Source organism: Staurois parvus, unplaced genomic scaffold (genome assembly GCF_062004578.1).
Source record: "Staurois parvus isolate SC_StPar_1 unplaced genomic scaffold, SC_StPar_1.0 ptg000706l, whole genome shotgun sequence".
In the NCBI taxonomy this organism is placed as follows: Eukaryota; Metazoa; Chordata; class Amphibia; order Anura; family Ranidae; genus Staurois; species Staurois parvus.
Window position 1 is genome coordinate 2,141,939 of NW_028318502.1, and position 23,820 is coordinate 2,165,758.

The window sequence follows — 23,820 nt, forward strand, 5'->3', positions numbered from 1 at the left end:
GTGGAGCCAAACGTCCACGGAGTAGAGCACCAGCTCCACTGCAGCCTACCACCACGGCCAGTAGTGGTGCCGGTGCGCACGGAGGAAGTAGCAGTCAGCCAGTGAAGAGTAGCGGGGGCAAAGTTTCCTACTCGGTGGTGTGGCAATTTTTCCTCAAGCCGCCCGAGGAAGTAAACGTAGCCGTATGTCGACTATGTGGCCAGAAATGCAAGCGTGGCCAGGGGGCCCATGTTGGGACTACAGCGTTGCGTCAGCATATGCAGCGTCACCATTCGGTGGCCTGGGAAAACCGTGATAAACATACGGCGGTTCTGCCTGCCCCAGCCCCCGCTCCATCACCCGCTCCGTTACTTGCTCCGTCACCCGACGTCGTCAATCGCCCTCTATCAGCCAGTCAAGGCTCCAACACCTCTGCTGAGGGGAGTTGTCGCTCATTGGCATCTTCCGCTCGTTCAGATGCTCCTTCTCCTGCTACTCCTCTTCTCGGATTCCGTCAACAGTCTTTCTTGGAATCCGTATCCAAGAGACAACAGTTTGCGAGCACGCACCCGACGGTGCAAAAGCTGAACGTCCTCCTGTCCAAGTTGCTGGTGCTGCAGTCCCTCCCTTTCCAACTGGTGGACTCAGCACCTTTCCGAGAAATGATGGCTTGTGCCGCGCCGCGGTGGAGAGTGCCAAGCCGTCATTTCTTTGCCCAAAAGGCAGTGCCAGCCCTGCATTCACATGTAGAAGAGATGGTGGGCCAGTCTTTGAGCATGTCGGTCTCTGCCAAAGTGCACGGCAGCGCCGACGTGTGGAGCTGTAACTACGGTCAGGGACAGTACATGTCATTTACGGCCCACTGGGTGAACGTGGTGCCGGCACAGCCGCACCAGCAACTTGGACAGGTCACGACGCTTTTGCCTCCACGTTTGCACGTCCTTGGTCCAGCAAGCATGTCCGCCTCTACCACCTCTTTTTCCGCCGTGTCCTCAGCCGCCACCCCCGTGCCAAGTCCCATTACCCGACCGGCATATCACATGTGCAGGGCGCAACGGTGTCACGCTGTGCTGCACCTGGTATGCCTTGGCGAACGTAGTCACACAGGGGAGGAACTGCTGAGTGTAATGAACAGAGAAATCGACAGATGGCTGTCTCCGCGCAAACTAAAAATCGGAACCATGTTGACTGACAACGGAAAGAACATGGTGTCTGCTCTGCGTCAAGGAAGGTTGTGCCATGCGCCATGCATGGCTCACGTGTTCAATCTGGTTGTCAAGCGGTTCCTAAAATCCACCATCCCACTGCAAGACATCCTTAAAATGTCACGTAAACTGTGCATGCATTTCAGCCATTCCTACACCGCAAAGAACACCCTCATTGAGCTGCAGCGGCAGAACGGAATTCCACAGCATCGCCTGATCTGCGACGTTGCAACAAGGTGGAATTCAACCCTACACATGTTAGACCGCCTTTACGAGCAGCGAAAGGCCATCACCGATTTCCTGATGTTACAAGCGGATAAAGGTACTCCCCTGTGTAACTTAGATGTCAGCCATTGGCAGCTCATGCGTGACACCTGCCGCTTGCTCAGGCCCTTTGAGGAGGCCACGCTATTCGTGAGTCGGCAGGACTATGGGATGAACGACGTCATTCCTCTGTTGCACGTCCTGGAACAAATGCTGTTAACAATGGCTGGTCAGGGTGCGGTAGACGTGGCGCACAGATCTCAACGCCACATGACCCCTGTGGGGGCAGGACAGGAAGAAGAGGAGGAGGTAGAGGAGGACATTTGTGCTCAGGAATTATTGAGTGAAATGGGTGGTTTTTCCACTCAGCGGACAGGAGTGGAGGAGCAGGAGCATCTGGTAGAGGAGGAGGAGGAGGAGACAGAGGACCCAGACGCACCGTGGCAGTATGCTGTGGAGATGGAGGCAGGGAGTCCCTCGCATTCCTTGGCACAAATGGCCCATAGCATGCTCGGTTGCTTGCGTAGCGACAGCCGAATAATAACCATCAGACAGAGGGATGACTTTTGGCTGTCCACCTTGTTGGACCCTCGCTACCGGTCCAAAATGGTGGCCTTTTTCACACCTGCTGAGAGGGAGGCCAAAATTACGTACTATAAAAACCACCTATGTAGTCAGTTGGTCTCTGCCTTTGTGCGCCAACGTCCATCCTCAGACACTGTGGGCCCTGTGCGCTCGCGTTCCGCTGGCATGGCAGCAGGGGAGGGGTGGGGTGGTAGGAGCAGTGGCAGCTCCACCAGCAGCGGCTGCCTCAGTCTGCAGTCGATGATGAGTAGCTTTCTTCACCAGCGCAGTGAGGAAACTACTAACCAGCCGCAGCAGCAGCAGCAGCATCAGGTGGACCTGGAGCAGGAGCTCAAACAACAGGCTTGGGCCTACTTGGACAGCACCCTGCCAACCGAGGTAGACAATCCCCTTGACTACTGGGCAACGAAACTTGACCTTTGGCCCCAACTAGCTGAATTTGCCCTTGAAAGGCTGTCATGCCCGGCCAGTAGCGTGGCATCGGAGCGCGTGTTTAGTGCGGCAGGAGGTATTGTAACTCCGCGGAGGACACGACTGTCCACCCAAAGTGTGGAGAGACTCACGTTTGTGAAAATGAATCAGGCGTGGATTAGTCTGGATTTCAAACCACCAGTTCCTGACACAACTGACTAAATCCGCCATGAATCATGCCTCAAACATGTGCCACTTTCAGGTCTCCTCACACTGCTGGTGTGTTGAATTTTTTGACATAGGGTGCTGGCAGATTACGGGCCTCCTATAGCTGCTGCCAGGCCCCTAATCTGCCATGGGCCCCTATATACCGCCTCCTCCTGCTGCTGCCAGGTCCAGAGTCTCTCATGGGTCCCTGTACGGCCTCCCATTGCTGCTGTCTCCATCGCCACACTCTGCTGCCATGTGCCACTTTCAGGTCTCTTCACACTGCTGGTGTGTTAAATTTTTTGACATAGGGTGCTGCAAGATAACGGGCCTCACATAGCTGCTGCCAGGCCCCTAATCTGCCATGGGCCCCTATATACCGCCTCCTCATGCTGCTGCCAAGTCCAGAGTCTGTCATGGTCCCTGTACGGCCTCCCATTGCTGCTGTCTCCATCGCCACACTCTGCTGCCATGTGCCACTTTCAGGTCTCTTCACACTGCTGGTGTGTTAAATTTTTTGACATAGGGTGCAGGCAGATTACGGGCCTCACATAGCTGCTGCCAGGCCCCTAATCTGCCATGGGCCCCTATATACCGCCTCCTCATGCTGCTGCCAAGTCTAGAGTCTCTCATGGGTCCCTGTACGGCCTCCCATTGCTGCTGTCTCCATCGCCACACTCTGCTGCCATGTGCCACTTTCAGGTCTCTTCACACTGCTGGTGTGTTAAATTTTTTGACATAGGGTGCTGGCAGATTACGGGCCTCCTATAGCTGCTGCCAGGCCCCTAATCTGCCATGGGCCCCTATATACCGCCTCCTCATGCTGCTGCCAAGTTCAGAGTCTGTCATGGGTCCCTGTACGGCCTCCCATTGCTGCTGTCTCCATCGCCACACTCTGCTGCCATGTGCCACTTTCAGGTCTCTTCACACTGCTGGTGTGTTAAATTTTTTGACATAGGGTGCAGGCAGATTACGGGCCTCACATAGCTGCTGCCAGGCCCCTAATCTGCCATGGGCCCCTATATACCGCCTCCTCCTGCTGCTGCCAGGTCCAGAGTCTCTCATGGGTCCCTGTACGGCCTCCCATTGCTGCTGTCTCCATCGCCACACTCTGCTGCCATGTGCCACTTTCAGGTCTCTTCACACTGCTGGTGTGTTAAATTTTTTGACATAGGGTGCTGCAAGATAACGGGCCTCACATAGCTGCTGCCAGGCCCCTAATCTGCCATGGGCCCCTATATACCGCCTCCTCATGCTGCTGCCAAGTCCAGAGTCTGTCATGGTCCCTGTACGGCCTCCCATTGCTGCTGTCTCCATCGCCACACTCTGCTGCCATGTGCCACTTTCAGGTCTCTTCACACTGCTGGTGTGTTAAATTTTTTGACATAGGGTGCAGGCAGATTACGGGCCTCACATAGCTGCTGCCAGGCCCCTAATCTGCCATGGGCCCCTATATACCGCCTCCTCATGCTGCTGCCAAGTCTAGAGTCTCTCATGGGTCCCTGTACGGCCTCCCATTGCTGCTGTCTCCATCGCCACACTCTGCTGCCATGTGCCACTTTCAGGTCTCTTCACACTGCTGGTGTGTTAAATTTTTTGACATAGGGTGCAGGCAGATTACGGGCCTCACATAGCTGCTGCCAGGCCCCTAATCTGCCATGGGCCCCTATATACCGCCTCCTCATGCTGCTGCCAAGTCCAGAGTCTGTCATGGTCCCTGTACGGCCTCCCATTGCTGCTGTCTCCATCGCCACACTCTGCTGCCATGTGCCACTTTCAGGTCTCTTCACACTGCTGGTGTGTTAAATTTTTTGACATAGGGTGCAGGCAGATTACGGGCCTCACATAGCTGCTGCCAGGCCCCTAATCTGCCATGGGCCCCTATATACCGCCTCCTCCTGCTGCTGCCAGGTCCAGAGTCTCTCATGGGTCCCTGTACGGCCTCCCATTGCTGCTGTCTCCATCGCCACACTCTGCTGCCATGTGCCACTTTCAGGTCTCTTCACACTGCTGGTGTGTTAAATTTTTTGACATAGGGTGCTGCAAGATAACGGGCCTCACATAGCTGCTGCCAGGCCCCTAATCTGCCATGGGCCCCTATATACCGCCTCCTCATGCTGCTGCCAAGTCCAGAGTCTGTCATGGTCCCTGTACGGCCTCCCATTGCTGCTGTCTCCATCGCCACACTCTGCTGCCATGTGCCACTTTCAGGTCTCTTCACACTGCTGGTGTGTTAAATTTTTTGACATAGGGTGCAGGCAGATTACGGGCCTCACATAGCTGCTGCCAGGCCCCTAATCTGCCATGGGCCCCTATATACCACCTCCTCCTGCTGCTGCCAGGTCCAGAGTCTCTCATGGGTCCCTGTACGGCCTCCCATTGCTGCTGTCTCCATCGCCACACTCTGCTGCCATGTGCCACTTTCAGGTCTCTTCACACTGCTGGTGTGTTAAATTTTTGGACATAGGGTGCTGCAAGATAACGGGCCTCACATAGCTGCTGCCAGGCCCCTAATCTGCCATGGGCCCCTATATACCGCCTCCTCATGCTGCTGCCAAGTCCAGAGTCTGTCATGGTCCCTGTACGGCCTCCCATTGCTGCTGTCTCCATCGCCACACTCTGCTGCCATGTGCCACTTTCAGGTCTCTTCACACTGCTGGTGTGTTAAATTTTTTGACATAGGGTGCTGCAAGATAACGGGCCTCACATAGCTGCTGCCAGGCCCCTAATCAGCCATGGGCCCCTATACCGCCTCCTCCTGCTGCTGCCAGGTCCAGAGTCTCTCATGCCATGTGCCACTTTCAGGTCTCTTCACACTGCTGGTGTGTTTAATTTTTTGACATAGGGTGCAGGCAGATTACGGGCCTCACATAGCTGCTGCCAGGCCCCTAATCTGCCATGGGCCCCTATATACCGCCTCCTCATGCTGCTGCCAAGTCTAGAGTCTCTCATGGGTCCCTGTACGGCCTCCCATTGCTGCTGTCTCCATCGCCACACTCTGCTGCCATGTGCCACTTTCAGGTCTCTTCACACTGCTGGTGTGTTAAATTTTTTGACATAGGGTGCTGGCAGATTACGGGCCTCCTATAGCTGCTGCCAGGCCCCTAATCTGCCATGGGCCCCTATATACCGCCTCCTCATGCTGCTGCCAAGTTCAGAGTCTGTCATGGGTCCCTGTACGGCCTCCCATTGCTGCTGTCTCCATCGCCACACTCTGCCATGTGCCACTTTCAGGTCTCCTCACACTGCTGGTGTGTTGAATTTTTTGACATAGGGTGCTGGCAGATTACGGGCCTCCTATAGCTGCTGCCAGGCCCCTAATCTGCCATAAGCCCCTATATACCGCCTCCTCATGCTGCTGCCAAGTCCAGAGTCTGTCATGGGTCCCTGTACGGCCTCCCATTGCTGCTGTCTCCATCGCCACACTCTGCCATGTGCCACTTTCAGGTCTCCTCACACACTGCTGGTGTGTTGAATTTTTTGACATAGGGTGCTGGCAGATTACGGGCCTCCTATAGCTGCTGCCAGGCCCCTAATCTGCCGTAGGCCCCTATATACCGCCTCCTCATGCTGCTGCCAGGTCCAGAGTCTCTCATGGGTCCCTGTACGGCCTCCCATTGCTGCTGTCTCCATCGCCACACTCTGCCATGTGCCACTTTCAGGTCTCCTCACACTGCTGGTGTGTTCCATTTTTTGTCATAGGGTGCTGGCAGATTATGGGCCTCCCATAACTGCTGCCAGGCCCCTAATCTGCCATGGGCCCCTATACCGACTCCTCATGCTGTGACGTTGCAACAAGGTGGAATTCAACCCTACATATGTTAGACCGCCTTTACGAACAGCAAAAGGCCATCACAGATTTCCTGATGTTAAAAGCAGATAAAGGTACTCCCTGTGTAACTTAGATGTCAGCCATTGGCAGCTCATGCGTGACACCTGCGCTTGCTCAGGCCCTTTGAGGAGGCCACGCTATTCGTGAGTCGGCAGGACTATGGGATGAACGACGTCATTCCTCTGTTGCACGTCCTGGAACAAATGCTGTTAACAATGGCTGGTCAGGGTGCGGTAGACGTGGCGCACAGATCTCAACGCCACATGGCCCCTGTGGGGGCAGGACTGGAAGAAGAGGAGGAGGTAGAGGAGGACATTGGTGCTCAGGAATTATTGAGTGAAATGGGTGGTTTTTCCACTCAGCGGACAGGAGTGGAGGAGCAGGAGCATCTGGTAGAGGAGGAGGAAGAGGAGACAGAGGACCTAGACGCACCGTGGCAGTATGCTGTGGAGATGGAGGCAGGGAGTCCCTCGCATTCCTTGGCACAAATGGCCCATAGCATGCTCGGTTGCTTGCGTAGCGACAGCCGAATAATAACCATCAGACAGAGGGATGACTTTTGGCTGTCCACCTTGTTGGACCCTCGCTACCGTTCAAAAATGGTGGCCTTTTTCACACCTGCTGAGAGGGAGGCCAAAATAACGTACTATAAAAAACACCTATGTAGTCAGCTGGTCTCTGCCTGTCTGCGCCAACGTCCATCCTCAGACACTGTGGGCCCTGTGCGCTCGTGTTCCGCTGCCATGGCAGCAGGGGAGGGGTGGGGTGGTAGGAGCAGTGGCAGCTCCACCAGCAGCGGCTGCCTCAGTCTGCAGTCGATGATGAGTAGCTTTCTTCACCAGCGCAGTGAGGAAACTACTAACCAGCCGCAGCAGCAGCAGCAGCATCAGGTGGACCTGGAGCAGGACCTCAAACAACAGGCTTAGGCCTACTTGGACAGCACCCTGCCAACCGAGGTAGACAATCCCCTTGACTACTGGGCAACGAAACTTGACCTTTGGCCCCAACTAGCTGAATTTGCCCTTGAAAGGCTGTCATGCCCGGCCAGTAGCGTGGCATCGGAGCGCGTGTTTAGTGCGGCAGGAGGTATTGCAACTCCGCGGAGGACACGACTGTCCACCCAAAGTGTGGAGAGACTCACGTTTGTGAAAATGAATCAGGCGTGGATTAGTCTGGATTTCAAACCACCAGTTCCTGACACAACTGACTAAATCCGCCATGAATCATGCCCCAAACATGTGCCACTTTCAGGTCTCCTCACACTGCTGGTGTGTTCCATTTTTTGTCATAGGGTGCTGGCAGATTACGGGCCTCCCATAGCTGCTGCCAGGCCCCTAATCTGCCATGGGCCCCTATACCGCCTCCTCATGCTGCTGCCAAGTCCAGAGTCTCTCATGGGTCCCTGTACGGCCTCCCATTGCTGCTGCCTCCATCGCCACACTCTGCCATGTGCCACTTTCAGGTCTCCTCACACTGCTGGTGTGTTCCATTTTTTGTCATAGGGTGCTGGCAGATTACGGGCCTCCCATAGCTGCTGCCAGGCCCCTAATCTGCCATGGGCCCCTATACCGCCTCCTCATGCTGCTGCCAGGTCCAGAGTCTCTCATGGGTCCCTGTACGGCCTCCCATTGCTGCTGTCTCCATCGCCACACTCTGCCATGTGCCACTTTCAGGTCTCCTCACACTGCTGGTGGGTTCCATTTTTTGTCATAGGGTGCTGGCAGATTACGGGCCTCCCATAGCTGCTGCCAGGCCCGTAATCTGCCATGGGCCCCCGTACCGACTCCTCATGCTGCTGCCAGGCCCGTAATCTGTCATGGGCCACTGTTGTCGCTTGTTGGCATATTCCGCTCGTTCAGATGCTCCTTCTCCTGCTACTCCTCTTCACGGATTCCGTCAGCAGTCTTTCTTGGAATCCGTTTCCAAGAGACAACAGTTTGCGAGCACGCACCCGACGGTGCAGAAGCTGAACGTCCTCCTGTCCAAGTTGCTGCTGCCAGGCTCGTAATCTGTCATGCGCCCCTGTACCGCCTCCTCATGCTGCTGCCAGGTCCAGAGTGTGTCATGGGCCCCCGTACCGACTCCTCATGCTGCTGCCAGGCCCGTAATCTGTCATGGGCCCCTGTACCGCCTCCCCATGCTGCTGCCAGGTCCAGAGTGTGTCATGGGTCCCTGTACGGCCTCCCATTGCTGCTGCCAGGCCCGTAATCTGCCATGGGCCCCTGTACCGACTCCTCATGCTGCTGCCAGGCCCGTAATCTGTCATGGGCCCCTGTACCGCCTCCTCATGCTGCTGCCAGGTCCAGAGTGTGTCATGGGTCCCTGTACGGCCTCCCATTGCTGCTGTCTCTATCGCCACACTCTGCCATGTGCCACTTTCAGGTCTCCTCACACTGCTGGTGGTTTCCATTTTTGTCATAGGGTGCTGTATGGCCTCCCATTGCTGCTGCCTCCACCGCCACACTGTGGCTCCACACTCTGGTTTTGGCCCCGTGACTGCCCAAATGAGTGAAGTGTGCGGTGATTCTAAGATCGACGGCACTCATCTGCATGTCATACTGACTGACAGTATTATTTCTCTTCCCCAGCAGACTCCAAGGGCATTTAAATTAAAGGTACAGTGTTCTGCACTAATATTAAGTCTCTCTGAAGCCTAGAAACACCCTTTTTTAAGTTAAATTCACAGCGAATTTATTCGACTCGAATCGAATATTGTCCACGAATTCGCCGAATCAGTCGAATCGAATTTTTCATTTCTTCGCTCATCTCTAATCACCATGTATAACACATAAGGGGGGATATGATCTCCATGTATAATACAAAAGGGGGGATATGATCTCCATGTATAATACATAAGGGGGGATATGATCTACATGTGTAATACATAAGGGGGGGGATATTATCTCCATGTATAAATACATCAGTGGTTCATACAGTGAACTCAGTGTAGTTATTCCCCCTGAGATCATCACAGAGGACAAGGGGGCGCTCTTTACGTCTGGAGGAAAAGTGATTTAATCTCCAAACAGGATTGAAAAGTCCTGGATTCTTTCTTGGATACACAGAATATAACTGGATAGAACATTTATAGGTAAAGTTGATCCAGGGAATATCCGATTGCCTCTCGGGGGATTTGGAAGGAATGTTTCCCCAGCAGGAGCAAATTGGATCGTGCTTTGCTGGGTTTTTGCCTTCCTCTGGATCAACTGTGGGTGTGGGATTATAACTTTTTTTTTTAGGTTGAACTGGATGGACTCCTGTCTTTTTTCAGCCAGACTAACTATGTAATGGCTCCAAAAATGACCCCATTCTTAAAGAGGCATATTTTCTACGACTGCATATCCTAAAATTAAGACTACAAAACCCTTAAAATTCTAATTTTGAACCCCCTGAGCAAACAGTATAAACAGAAAACAATTAAGTTATTTCTTACTTTCCCTTTTTTCCAGAAGTAGGGAGCACTCATATTGCGAAACATTTCAGGCACATAATCTGGGCCTTCCATAATGGAAATTGTTATCCTCAAGTAATTTCTCTTGTTAAAAAAAATCCATTTTTGTAAAACAAGATCAGTTGGAACTTCTCTTCTCTCATTAAAGTAGATATCACCATCCTCTGGGTCGGTGTAATCAAGACTTCTTACATATTTATGCAGCTTTTCATGGAAGATGGAAAAACACGCATTACCTTATACAGTTATAAGAATTCTGAAATTAAAATCTGCCTAGGAAATACAAAAAAGTGCCAGTTACATTCAAGGTACTAGACGGTCTTTCTGTGAATAGGAATGATTGCAGCAGAAGAATCCTATCCATCCAAGAAGAAGAAATAAAAGTACCTTTTTGCTGCATATGGAATACATGACACTGTCATTACATCATTGCCTTGTGATAATGGGGATGCTTAGCTCAGTGACAGATGTGTTTTTAAGTGAGTTTATGCCAGACAGGAACTAAAATGAAGGGCCTGGTAGTCCACTTTTATTAAACAGTAACAGAAAAGTCCTTTTGACACAAGGTTTCCCACTCAGGGGTTTCAACTTCACTCAAAGTAATACAGTGAAAATAGAGAACCACCTGGCTCTCTGGTTACCAGGACCTCTGTTCGGTTTGGTCTCTCAGACCACTGACTATTTAGACCGCTGCAGGCTTGCTGTTCAGGTCCCACATGGCTTCTTCACAGAACTTTCTCTGTACCTCAGCTTGCTTCCTCCAGAGACTCACAGATTCCCTCCAGCCCCTTGGAGTCACTGGCCTCTGCAGCTTCTACGGCTTCCCAGACCCTAGACCAGGGGTGGGCAAACTTTTTGACTTGAGGGCCGCAATGGGTTCATATATTGGAACTGGGGGCCGGACCAAGAGTAGATGAATGATGTGTATGTGTCATCCATAGTAAGTATAGTAATATTCCCCCATAGTAAGCATAGTAATTCATCCCCCATAGTAATTAATCCCCCATATAGTAATTAATCCCCCATATAGTAATTAATCCCCCATATAGTAATTCATCCCCCATATAGTAATTCATCCCCCATATAGTAATTCATCCCCCATAGTAATTCATCCCCCATATAGTAATTCATCCCCCCTATAGTAATTCATCCCCCCTATAGTAATTCATTCCCCATATTAAGTCCCCAAGTCCCCCCTGTGTCAATTCACTTACCTTTGCTCCGCGCGTTCCTCTCGCCGTGTTCCCGCGCCGTTCCGGTGTAGCATGAAAATCTGTCTCCTCGACGTATCTGCGCATGTGCCAGTTTCAGGCATTAGCAGCCGATCGGCGATCTCCGGCACATGCGCAGATACGTCGAGGGGGACAGATCCTCATAGGAGACAGATTTTCATGCTACACCAGTCTTCAGGGCGGACTGTGAGAGGAGCCTAGCGGGAGCCTAGCTCCACAGGCCGGATTAAAAGGTCCGCCGGGCCGTATACGGCCCGGGGGCCGTAGGTTGCCCATTGCTGCCCTAGACTCTCGTAGCTGGCCAGACTTTCCCAGTCTTTGGGACCAGAATTTTCCCCACAAGGGCTGTAGTCTCCACCAGGAGCTTCCAGCTCTCCTGAGAGGGCTCTGTCTTCAGGCTGAAATAGCAACTGCTATTCCACCTCCACCAGTTTGGAGCTATGCTCAGATCTGCCTTATAATGAGTGTGTGCTCCTGGACACAAACCCTGCAAAACGTCTGAAAAGCCCAGAACAAGGGCGGACTGACCATTTGGAAACTCGGGCACTGCTCGAGGGCCCGGGGTCAGTAGGGGGCCCCATGAGATGCCCCTGGTACCTTTTTCATAGGCTTTTTTGAGTTTGGGCAAGGACACAGGGGCCCCATGATCTCCTATTGCCCGAGGGCCCTATGAGTTGTCAGTCCGCCCCTGGCCCAGAATAATGATTGAAGACTCCATCCCACCCAATACTCTTTGGAGTCTTCAAGCTTACAACATCAATTCAGACTTATCAAACCCAGGGAAAGCTCAAAACATAGCTTTCTCTGCTAGCAAAACATTTGCTTGAGCCTCTCAAACTGACTGTCTGAGAGTCCGGTGTCCTTTTCAAACCCATTTCCACAGTGACAGAGCCTTGCATTGTCAGATCCTATAGGAGATTGCATTGTCAGATTTTTCACATAATGAGCTTGTGGCTCTGTAATTAACCCTTGCATTTTCTCACAACTGTGAGTCTGGGGGTCATCCCTAAATACAGGGACATTACTCTTACCTACCAGGGCAGCACCTGGGAAGCCTCTGTTCCTGACTCCCCGAGCCCCTCAGAAGTGTCCATGAAAATCTCTGCTGCACAAGACATGGTTCCTAGAGGAGACAAGACACGTTTTCTTCTGTGGTCACCCCTTCCACACTTACCTCCAAATTCTGTCTGCATGACACAGGTTTGTTCCCAGCAGCAGTACACCTCAAATTCCCATTTTCATCATTAGTATCAAACATCACATTTTCACCAGCATTTTTAACTCTTTTCTCCCCACTATAGACAGTAGTGTATTTAGGTTCTGTGCTGCCCTAGGCAACACAAAAATCGTCTGCCCCCATGGATACCAACCAACACCCCCCCCCTTCCCCCTCCCGCGGAGAGAGTCTGACATTGCTGACATTGACCAACACCCTTGCCCCCAACCCCCCTCCCCCCCGAGAGAGCCTTCCACTACCCCCGCCCCCCCGGGCGCTTGAGAAAAAGACACTCATCTTCACAGCTACGGGCATTCCCAGGAATGAAAGTCAGGATCTACATGCACCATCAAGCAGCCCGCAGCCTGTCTCGGATCCCACCTGGTTCCCATGGTGCACATGTCCCTTCTTTCATCCCTTCTTCTGGAGGTAGGTGCTGCCCCCCTGAAAACTGCTGCCCTAGGAATGTGCCTTGTTTGCCTTGTGGTAAATACACACCTGACTATAGAGCAGATTGTAAAGAGGAAAGTCTCTCTCAGGATAGCAAGTGGATCTCCCAACTTTGTTCAGTCTCTTCAGTCTTTGTATTTGCAGTCTTACCCATCATCGCAGTCATCATTGTAGTCTTACCCATCATCGCAGTCATCATTGTAGTCTTACCCATCATCGCAGTCATCATTGTAGTCTTACCCATCATCGCAGTCATCATTGTAGTCTTACCCATCATCGCAGTCAACATTGTAGTCTTACTCATCATCGCAGTCATCATTGTAGTCTTACCCATCATCGCAGTCATCATTGTAGTCTTACTCATCATCGCAGTCATCATTGTAGTCTTACCCATCATCGCAGTCATCATTGTAGTCTTACCCATCATCGCAGTCATCATTGTAGTCTTACCCATCATCTCAGTCATCATTGTAGTCTTACCCATCATCGCAGTCATCATTGTAGTCTTACCCATCATCGCAGTCATCATTGTAGTCTTACTCATCATCGCAGTCATCATTGTATTCTTACTCATCATCGCAGTCATCATTGTAGTCTTACTCATCATCGCAGTCATCATTGTAGTCTTTTTTTTTTTTTCCAAGAAATTTTTATTGAGATATGAAAGGCATAACAAGTCATAAACAAATACGGATCGCAGTCCGCGCAAGTCTTTAAGCATGTTCTCCCGTAACGCAGACGGGTTCAGGACATATAAGTAAATCGTAGCTCAACCTGAAATACAGTCCTAAGGGGAAGGCATAGTATATACCCATAGCAATGATGTTAGCAGTATGTAATTTATAGAAATACGGGGTACAATAGTCCTTGTGTAGGGAGATCTAAAGAAAAAGGACCGTGAGGTATATAACAATAGTCGTGTCAACTCAAGGCATATATGTCTTAGGATTCCGTACCTGAACATTATAGATTCGATTTGAGGAGTATTGTTACACCTGTGTGTCTGTAAGTACTCTGTACCTTATGAAAAATATAGTTAGTTAGAATATGGTAAAGAGGTGAAACAGAGAGAAAGAAGAGATGGGAATGAGACGAGCAAGGGAATGGAGGAAGAGTATGAGGAAAAATATCATAGTGGGGCGAGGAGGGACGTAGGGGACGAATACAGAGGAAGAGAGAGAGAGAGAGAGAGAGAGAGAGAGAGAAAAAAAAAAAGAAAAAAGGGGAGGGGGGGGGGGAGGTGAATGGGGGAAGGATGAGGTATATAACTAAATAGGCATAACCAAACCAGTCATATCAGTTAGCAGCTTCCAGGCTGAGACAGATTCAATCTTTACTTAGAAATACAATTTTGTTAAAGTCCCGTAATGGAACTATTCCTGAGGTGAACGTTCTAGGGGTTTCCGTGTCACCAAATCTCCTCTCGCTCATTCCTTCATTAGACAATGATAAGTATCGGTAGTTTGGAAATGATTCCAACACGCCCAAGTCTTCCTGAATCTCTCGGGGTGTTCTTTAGCCACTGAAATCAGCTCCTCCATCTCTGCGATCCTGATGATCCTAAGAATCCACTCTCGCACGGTGGGAACGTATTCCGATCGCCAATGGATCGGAATACACTGTCTTGCCGCATTTATAATGTGTAAAGCAAGCGACCTACGATAAGTCCGCACAGAAAGTGAGGAATGATGAAGTAGACACTGTGCTGGGGTAAAGTCTAGGGTGTATGTAGTTACTTGTGTGATTATGTCCAAAACTTTTCTCCAGAAGGGTTGCAGCCGCGGGCAGTCCCACCAGATGTATAGAAGAGTACCTGTTGCCCGGGAACATCTCCAGCATAGATCTGAGGCGTTAGGATCAAATTTACGAACCACAGACGGAACTCTGTACCATCTGGAAAATAATTTATAATTGCCTTCTTGTGTAGAGACACAAATGGAGCCTTTATGCATATGGTCGTAAATGTGGTCCCAGTCCTCTGGTGAGATTTGAAGTTGTAGGTCACGTTGCCAGGCTGAACAGGTCTTCCGCGAATGAGATGTGTTAGTACTTTCAAGATAGGAATAGAGCTTAGATATAACATGCCGCTGGGGGATGTCCGTAAAGCAGAGCTTCTCAAATGCAGTAAGCGGTCTTGAATAGTCTTTTAGATGTGGGGAGTTACGTAAGAAATGGTGGATTTGGCTATACATCCATGGTGTTAGTGTAATGGATGGCCACGTCTTTGCAATGTCTTCTTTAGATAAGAGGCTAGAATCTTTGAAGAATTGACCCAATGTAAGATTCTCATCACGGCCATACCCAGCGAGAAAGGTCGGAGAAATCCCTGGAATAAAGTCCGGATTCAATTTGATCGGAGTAAGAGGGCTCGGAAAGGAAGATAGTTCTTTTTTCTGGAACAACTGAGCACTACAGCATAGAGTGGGACCTATAAGTGGGTGTTCTCGAAACTCGGAAGGGACGTGAGAGGTTTTCAGCCACGGGGAGGTGGAGAGTGGTATCTTTGAGAAATCAGCCTCTACACCAACCCACACCTTACGAGTGTGGTTTGTTGTCCAGTCCACTATTCTGGCTAGGTGACAGGACCTGTAATAACGGTTAATATCCGGAAGTCCTATACCTCCACTCCTCTTGGGCATGGTGAGTTGGGCAAAGCTAATTCTTGGGCGTTTATTATACCAAAGAAAGGAGGTACAGAGCGTTCTATAGGATTTGAAGAATGAGTTTGGTAATTGGATTGGTATTGTCTGCAAAAGATATAATATTCTGGGGAGCACGTTCATCTTTAGTATAGCTGCCCTACCAAACCAAGAAAACCAGGGTTTATTCCATGTCTGTAGGTCTTTGGAGATGTCACGTAAGAGGGGTAGAAAATTTTTTGTATATAATTCCGAAAGATGTGTTGGTAATTGGATTCCTAAATAAGTGATAGCTTCACGTTGCCAAGTAAAAGGAAAATTTGATGTCGCTTGTTTCAACACATCCGGAGTTAATGATACATTAAGTGCTTGAGATTTAGAAAAATTGATTTTAAAGTTAGCCAAGTACTGAAATAGTTTGAAATCTTGTAGCAAGTTCGGTAACGTGATATGCAGGTCTGTTAGGAAAAGAAGTATGTCATCAGCAAAGGCTGCCACTTTATGTAGTTTGTCATTGATCAAAATCCCCTTGATGTTAGCATTATCCTTAATGCAATTCAATAAAGGTTCCAATGTAAGGATAAATAAGAGGGGTGACAAGGGGCATCCCTGTCTGGTCCCGTTGCCAATTGAGAAGGAGTCCGAAAGGTGACCATTAACGCGCACTCGCGCTGTGGGGGCTATATATAGAGACATAATAAAAGTCAAAAAGCGCAAAGGCAGTCCCAGTCCAATCAAAACTGCCTCCAGGTAATCCCATGCTAGTCTGTCAAACGCCTTTTCGGCATCTAAAGAGAGAAAAAATCCAGGTTGTCGCTTTTGAAGTAGCCAGTGATGTATATTAATGGCCCTAATTGTGTTATCTCTGGCCTCTCTGCCCGGAACAAAGCCCACCTGGTCCGGAGATATGATGGATTCTATAACAGGTAGTAAACGGTTAGCCAGAATTTTAGCAAAGATCTTTAGATCAACATTTAATAGCGAAATCGGACGATAATTCACTGTAGAAGTTTGGTCCTTATTCTCTTTGGGTATAACCGTAATGTGAGCCTCCGAAAGATGACTCATAGATTGTCCTGGCGTGTCTAATGTGTTGAAGGCCTGTAGAAATGGAATCGCTAAAATGTCAAGAAAAGATTTGTAGTAAGAGTTGATAAAGCCATCGGGTCCTGGGCTTTGACCAGGTTTCAACTGTGTAATAGCCTGTTGTAGTTCCTGTAGCGTCAAAGCTCCCTCCAATTCTTTCGCTTGTGTCCTTGAAACTGGTTTGGGGAGATATTGCATGAGGAAGGCCTGTATAATGGTCTTACGTGGCCTAATGTCACCTGTTGGTTTGGGCTGTAAAGGTAGGTTGTATAGGTTAGAGTAAAACTCTTCAAATTCCGCCGCGATTTCCGACGATGTTTTCAGTAGGCGTCCATGCTTGGAATGGAGCTGGTAAATGTGTCGAGCTGCCTTTTTAGATTGTAGCGCCCGGGCAAGAAATTTGCCACTCTTATTGCCATGTTCATAGAAAAGCTTCTGTTGTAGAGTAAAATTACGCTTAGTTTTCTTCTCTACGACATCGCGGAGTTGTTGTCGTGCTCGATCTAGTTCAGTAGCCGATCTTAAGGCTATAGATCGTTTATGTGCGCACTCAAGTGAGCAAACTTTTTGCAATAAAGAATAAAATGATGCTTGAGCCCGGCGTTTTCGCGCAGCTGAGATTGACATTATAAGTCCACGTATTACACATTTGTGCGCTTCCCACCGTACGAGAGGGGTCGTTTCCAAGGATGTATTTTCTCGAAAGTAGTTTGTCAAAGAATCACGGATCTGGAGGGTAACTGAGGAATCCATAAGGAGAAATGGATCCAGTCTCCATATTTTGGATATGCCTGGTGTATCCAGGAATTGCAAAGTTATCATAATCGGGTGGTGATCTGAGAGGATCTTTGGTTCGATCGAGGCAGACTGCAAGGTATTTAAATCTTTTTGCGAGAGAAAGAAGTAGTCGATTCTAGAGTGGCGTTTGTGAGGAGCAGAATAAAAGGTATAATCTCTGTCTGAAGGGTGAAGGGTACGCCATGTATCATGAAGGAGAAGGTCTTTCAATTCAATTTTACGGTATGGAGGAAAACCCCGAGGACGTATCTTCCAGTGGGTTCAGAGCCACATTAAAATCGCCTCCCAGAATCAGGATACCCGATTGAAATGTAGCAAGTAACTTGGTGATTTTATGAAAAAAGCTTACTTGTGCAGTATTGGGACTATAAACATTGACTAGGGTAAGTGGTTTATTAAAGAGGGTGCCTTTGAGAAAAAGGAACCTGCCCTCGGGATCTTCAAGAGACTCAGTAAGTTCAAACGGGAGCGTTTTAGAAAGCAAAATGGATACCCCCTTAGCTTTTACTTCCGCATTAACTGAGTGAAATGCCGTGGGGTAGTTAACATTAGAGAATTTAGGGACTTGGTCTGCTCGAAAATGAGTTTCTTGGACAAAGATCACATCTGCACGTAGGCTTTTCATATAAGTGAGTAGTTGCGAGCGTTTTTCAGGCACATTTAGGCCCCTTGCGTTGAGAGAGGCCACGGAAAGTGTGCGAAATGACTGTTTAGATGCGTGTTTATTAGCCATTATGAAATCTACATGAACTGGTTGCTTGAGGGCTATAAGTGTACTCGATACGTATCGCTTAGGCAGGGAGAGGAAGGGAAAGGCGAAGAGAGAAAGAGAGAGAGAGGAAAAAAAAAAAAAAAAAAGGGGGGGGGGGGGGACAAGGGGGTATCAGAAGAAAAAAGATTAATATAGAGTTTCTAAACTGTTGAAATAGAAACTAAATTATAAAGGAACAGAGTCAAAAAATTAGGTAGAAAAAAAGAGAGAAGTGTCAGGTATGTTTCATATATGCCCGTATGTATGTATTAAGCTATGTTCCTTCAACTTCCTTTAAAACTCGACTCCAGAGGCAGAATAGTCCAGCTATTCTATCTCATAGTAAAGCTCCTATGGAATGGTTGTTTGCAAGACGTTGTGTGAGAATCTCGAATATACTGTCGGAGAGGTGCCAAACCCAGAAACGGCCGTATTAAGAATATATAGTATAGTTCTAAAGAGGCCTAACTCTCCTGAATAAAAGGTGTAGAGGGGGAATGATCCAATATGATGTGTCCTTGACACATATACGTAGGTGGGAAGTGGCTAACTTGTATCGAGAGATAAGTGGAGTGTAACAGGGGAGGGATGTATGCTAAAAGTATTATATGCAACATCATGATAAACTCAATGTTGTAGGTAGTCACTTGGACCCTATCAAGGCTCGTAAACAGTGATGTGCAACAATAGGTGTAAAAGTGAATGTATGCCAAAGGAGAAGACCCAATATTGAAAACTGTATGACATAACTTGGACAGTCATTGGAAATACGTTATGCAATTGAGCGTAGCCTATTTTACCATATACATATTATTGTATCACGAGTCATATACAATGCAATCTGTGATCTGTCATTTCCTAAAAGATACTTTAAACCGTACCACATAAACACTCGAGTCACTTGAAAAGGGTCTGCATAGGTCATATCAATTTCGGATAAAGATAGCTACTGTACATGAAAAAGTGCATGGCAGGAGCAACATAATCCCATATGCCGAAACTGAGATGTAAGCCAAGGGCCAAATATCTCCTGAAACCGTTTTCCAAAGATAATGTAAGTAATAATCCCAACTGAGGGATCCTAAGTAGTGTTGAACACCCCATCGCCTACAAAACAGAGATAGGTTGCTGGGGAAGAAGCATCTATAATCTGTGGCCCAACGAGTCTGCGTCAAAGTAGAGCAGCTAAATGTATAGGGCCAAATTGTACCCATCCACGGAGTGAACTATACATGTGAAAATCATATAGTATGGGCTCATACTCCAAATCAAAAATACCACAGTACTCACATCTAGTTAGGAGGTATGTAACATATCATAAACTGAATTGCAGATAGAGGTATTCCAAGAGTTTTGTAAGACGAACATATTGTAAGGAGAGCAAATAAATAATGCGAATAGACTATTAATATGACATTAGCATTGATCTAATTAAGAGACAAGGGTCAGAGTCAAGCACGTACAGCAGTACACCAAGATGGTACGAAATCTCATGAATCCAGATTATGGTATTATTGTTTAGGATGCGTCAGGAGAGATAAACACATCTCGGTACACTACTGATCCGCATAAGCCCCCATCCCCCGTCCCACCAAAGATGGTATGTACAAGCGTATAGGCTAGTCCCGAGGCAATTCAAGGCTTATGGAGAATTTATCTGCAAGATCAAGACAAATAGCTTTTCAGAACCATAGTATTGCGCACTAGCCAAGCAAAAAAGAGCCCTTCAATACCAGCAGGTACACAACCAATAGTTCCACAGATCCCAACATCTCTCTTTCATAACACAAATAAGGATACCTCAGCACTGACATGCCTACAAAACGAATATATATGATTGAAACATATTACATATATGAAGCTTGGCAATTTGATGCGATACACATACCCTTGAGAAGTACAGGTGATGTTAGTTATGTCACATAAAGGAACCGTGGATAAAAAATAACAAAACCTACTCGATTCACTAGTAAAGCAGCCTCAGACTGTGGGGGTGTTTATACTCATGAGCATGAATATCAGAAAACGGGAAAAGGTCATTCATGACGCGCCTTGCGGTGTGCAGGCGATGCTGGTAGACTGTCATCATTAATAAGCCTTCTTCGTACCGGGGAAGTTGAAGCTGGGTGTGAAGATTTGCGTCGTCTTTCTCCAGATAAGTGGCCAGCAGATTGTGCTTCCATGGGGCTTTCATCTAGCTGCAATTGTAAAGAAGAAACACTGGACCAGTTAGGTATATCCGGTAAAGGGATATTCAAGGTTTCACAGAATGGTGCAAGGTCTTCCGGAAATCTCATGAGAGCTGATCTCCCCATATGTGTTGCAGCAAGACCAAACGGAAACTTCCAACGGTAGGCGATACCTTTAGAGCGAAGTAAATCTAGTAAGGGGCGCAGGTCTTTCCTACGTTGCAGGGTGAGATGGGAGAGATCCTGAAATAATTTAATTTCCGTTTCCTGGTAAAACAAGCGCTGTTTGTCCCGAGCTCTACGTAATATTTCCTCTTTAAGTCGGAAGTCAACTAGGCAGCAAACTATATCTCTCGGTGGGTCCGTGTCTCTGCCTTTGGGACGTAGGGCCCTATGGAGACGTTCGATCTCAATAGGAGATTCATGCGGTCTTTCCAAAAGATCATTAAAGATGGTTAAAAGAACTTGGGCGAGCTGGCCAGACTCTATTGCTTCCGGTACACCGCGCACCCGCAAGTTATGTCGTCTTCCCCTATTATCCAAGTCCTCAATATGACGATCGAGCTCTCTTAGGTGCATTGTGTGCGTGTCAACCTGCTTGCGCACCTCATGAATAGCAAGGCCTTGCATACTAACTTTATCCTCCACTGCGTCCAGCCTATGCGCCACTGCCTGCAGGTCAATATGTAGCTCAGCTATTGCCGCTGAAAGAGTCCCTTTAATATCTGATGCAACCGCTTTCAAATCCCCGATGGTGAGAGGGGGAGGTTCGACATGTCCAGGTATGGCCGCTGTTGTGGCAACTGTTGTCAAACTAATAGACTGTGATGGAATCTCCTTTGTAGGCGAATGTAATGGTGATGCAATAGAAGAGGATTCTGCGTGATCCGGAGTGTGAGACCGGAATAGCTCCGGGATACTGCGATTAGCAGGACCACCTGTACGGCGAGGGGATCTGGAGCGAGGAGTAGTAGCTTTCCTGTCTGCCTTCCCCATGTTTGCGTCGCCTCTCTGTGAAGATTGCGTAGCCCCACCTACGTGTGTCAAGGCTCACGGTATTATTTTGCCATTTTCTTTGGGGTCAAGCTGGATCCCCCAGAACAGATATGTGAAAATGAGAATAGGTAGTTTACAACAGGCCCAGAATTGCACTATATGCCTCAGCGTGCAGGAAAGGATAAGCAAAACAGGGGGGGTCAATGGTTTCTGCTGTGCGGACTTACGGATACAGGGATTACCACAGCCTTCCCCTTATATGAATCTGTATGGGATGTCTTCTATAGGCCTATCCTCAGCACAGCTTCCTGTTGTAAAGGCTGTAGCAAGGCCTCTACAATATGCCGATATTTCCTGGGTTTGTGTATTGTAGTCTTACCCATCATCGCAGTCATCATTGTAGTCTTACTCATCATCGCAGTCATCATTGTAGTCTTACCCATCATCGCAGTCATCATTGTAGTCTTACCCATCATCGCAGTCATCATTGTAGTCTTACCCATCATCGCAGTCATCATTGTAGTCTTACCCATCATCGCAGTCATCATTGTAGTCTTACCCATCATCGCAGTCATCATTGTAGTCTTACTCCTCATCGCAGTCATCATTGTAGTCTTACTCATCATCGCAGTCATCATTGTAGTCTTACTCATCATCGCAGTCATCATTGTAGTCTTACTCATCATCGCAGTCATCATTGTAGTCTTACTCATCATCGCAGTCATCATTGTAGTCTTACTCATCATCGCAGTCATCATTGTAGTCTTACCCATCATCGCAGTCATCATTGTAGTCTTACCCATCATCGCAGTCATCATTGTAGTCTTACTCATCATCGCAGTCATCATTGTAGTCTTACTCATCATCGCAGTCATCATTGTAGTCTTTTTTTTTTTCCAAGAAATTTTTATTGAGATATGAAAGGCATAACAAGTCATAAACAAATACGGATCGCAGTCCGCGCAAGTCTTTAAGCATGTTCTCCCGTAACGCAGACGGGTTCAGGACATATAAGTAAATCGTAGCTCAACCTGAAATACAGTCCTAAGGGGAAGGCATAGTATATACCCATAGCAATGATGTTAGCAGTATGTAATTTATAGAAATACGGGGTACAATAGTCCTTGTGTAGGGAGATCTAAAGAAACAGGACAGTGAGGTATATAACAATAGTCGTGTCAACTCAAGGCATATATGTCTTAGGATTCCGTACCATTCATTGTGGTCATTCCCATCATCATTGCGATGTGACAATCTGTACCTAAGTGCCATGGGTCTGTAATGACTCCTGCTCATTGTCACCAGGAGTGACAGCAGACATTTTTCTGCAATAATCTGGCCAGGTAACTGCAGACCTCTGTCCTGCCAGGTAGCCTAGTGCAGCCTGATAGAGGACACTTGGAGACAGCATGTCCCCCCTCACTGCACTTGTCTCCAGACCTTGTCAATGCTTTCCATGTGGCATCATAAGCAAATGATGTAAACAGTAAACAATTAATTGATTTGGCTTTGTAGCCCCACCTCAGACTACACAGCTCTTTGCTTGGAATGCAGACTCTCAATACAGAACACAATAGTGTCCACATGCGGCACCTGCAAGAACCGTAACTCTAGGTGTCTTCATGGTCAGTGCAGACAGACACATGTCCTTTGTGCATTCATACACCTGCTGTTCCATAGCAGCACAGCAATCCCTTCTGGAGGGTGGGTAGGTGAATCATAATCAGTCCATAATCAGCATCAGAATGCTGGTTGTCTGTGAAACCTGGCCCCATGATTGGAGAATTCACCCCTCCCAGGTCTCTATGAAGTCTTTGGGCTCAAGAGCCAAAACTGGGTTTTACTAATCCCCAAGGAAGCTGAAAATCCATTTTCTTCTGTATGAGACAAGCAATCTGGAGCCCCTCAAGCTGCCTGGGTGACACAGAACAATTTTGACACTTTAAGGTGAGCACATCTGCATGTGTACTCACGCATCATCAGGAGGTCAAGTCAGTGGGCACTAGAGCCTGAGGGCAACGGCTTTGAGGAAGGCCAGTGGAGGCCTCAGCAATCATCAGCACTGTTCTTGCTACAGGGTTATTGACTCATGCTCCCCTCTCATACTTCTGACCACTGAAACCATCTGTATGATGACAAAGGGGCCCCTTTCTACTGCAGGAGCTTTGCAGTGCATCGCAAGGACTAGTGAGAGGGCAGATTGACCACCATTTGAGCAACAGTTAGCAGGGACTGAGTTGTTGAGAGAAACACACTAAAACATCTAGCATGCATACTGCAACAATACCGAAGCTATACTCTGTCTATACCACAGCAACATAGCACCCATACTGTGCCTACAGTATACTACGCATAGACTGCCCCTGTACTGCATGCTGGACTATCAAGACTGCTTTTGAGTGCACCAACATTTCTTAAAGGGCCCCAGCTATGCCCGGCAGAAGAAAATCATAAAAGACTGCCCCTACTAACCATTCTACCAGCCTTTACTCTCTATTCATTTAATGGGTGCCTGTCATACACCACCTG

The 23,820-nt window shown here is 48.4% G+C and overlaps 1 protein-coding gene across 1 annotated transcript in view; it reads right to left on the reverse strand.

The window, feature by feature from the left end:
• Positions 1-23,820, reverse strand: part of LOC149445862 (vomeronasal type-2 receptor 26-like) — a 63,138-nt gene that overhangs the window by 33,885 nt on the left and 5,433 nt on the right. Inside the window, exon 2 of the mRNA XM_089653327.1 lies at positions 9,917-10,138. Within this exon, the coding sequence (XP_089509453.1) occupies positions 9,917-10,138 (222 nt within the window). The remainder of the gene's footprint in view (positions 1-9,916; positions 10,139-23,820) is intronic.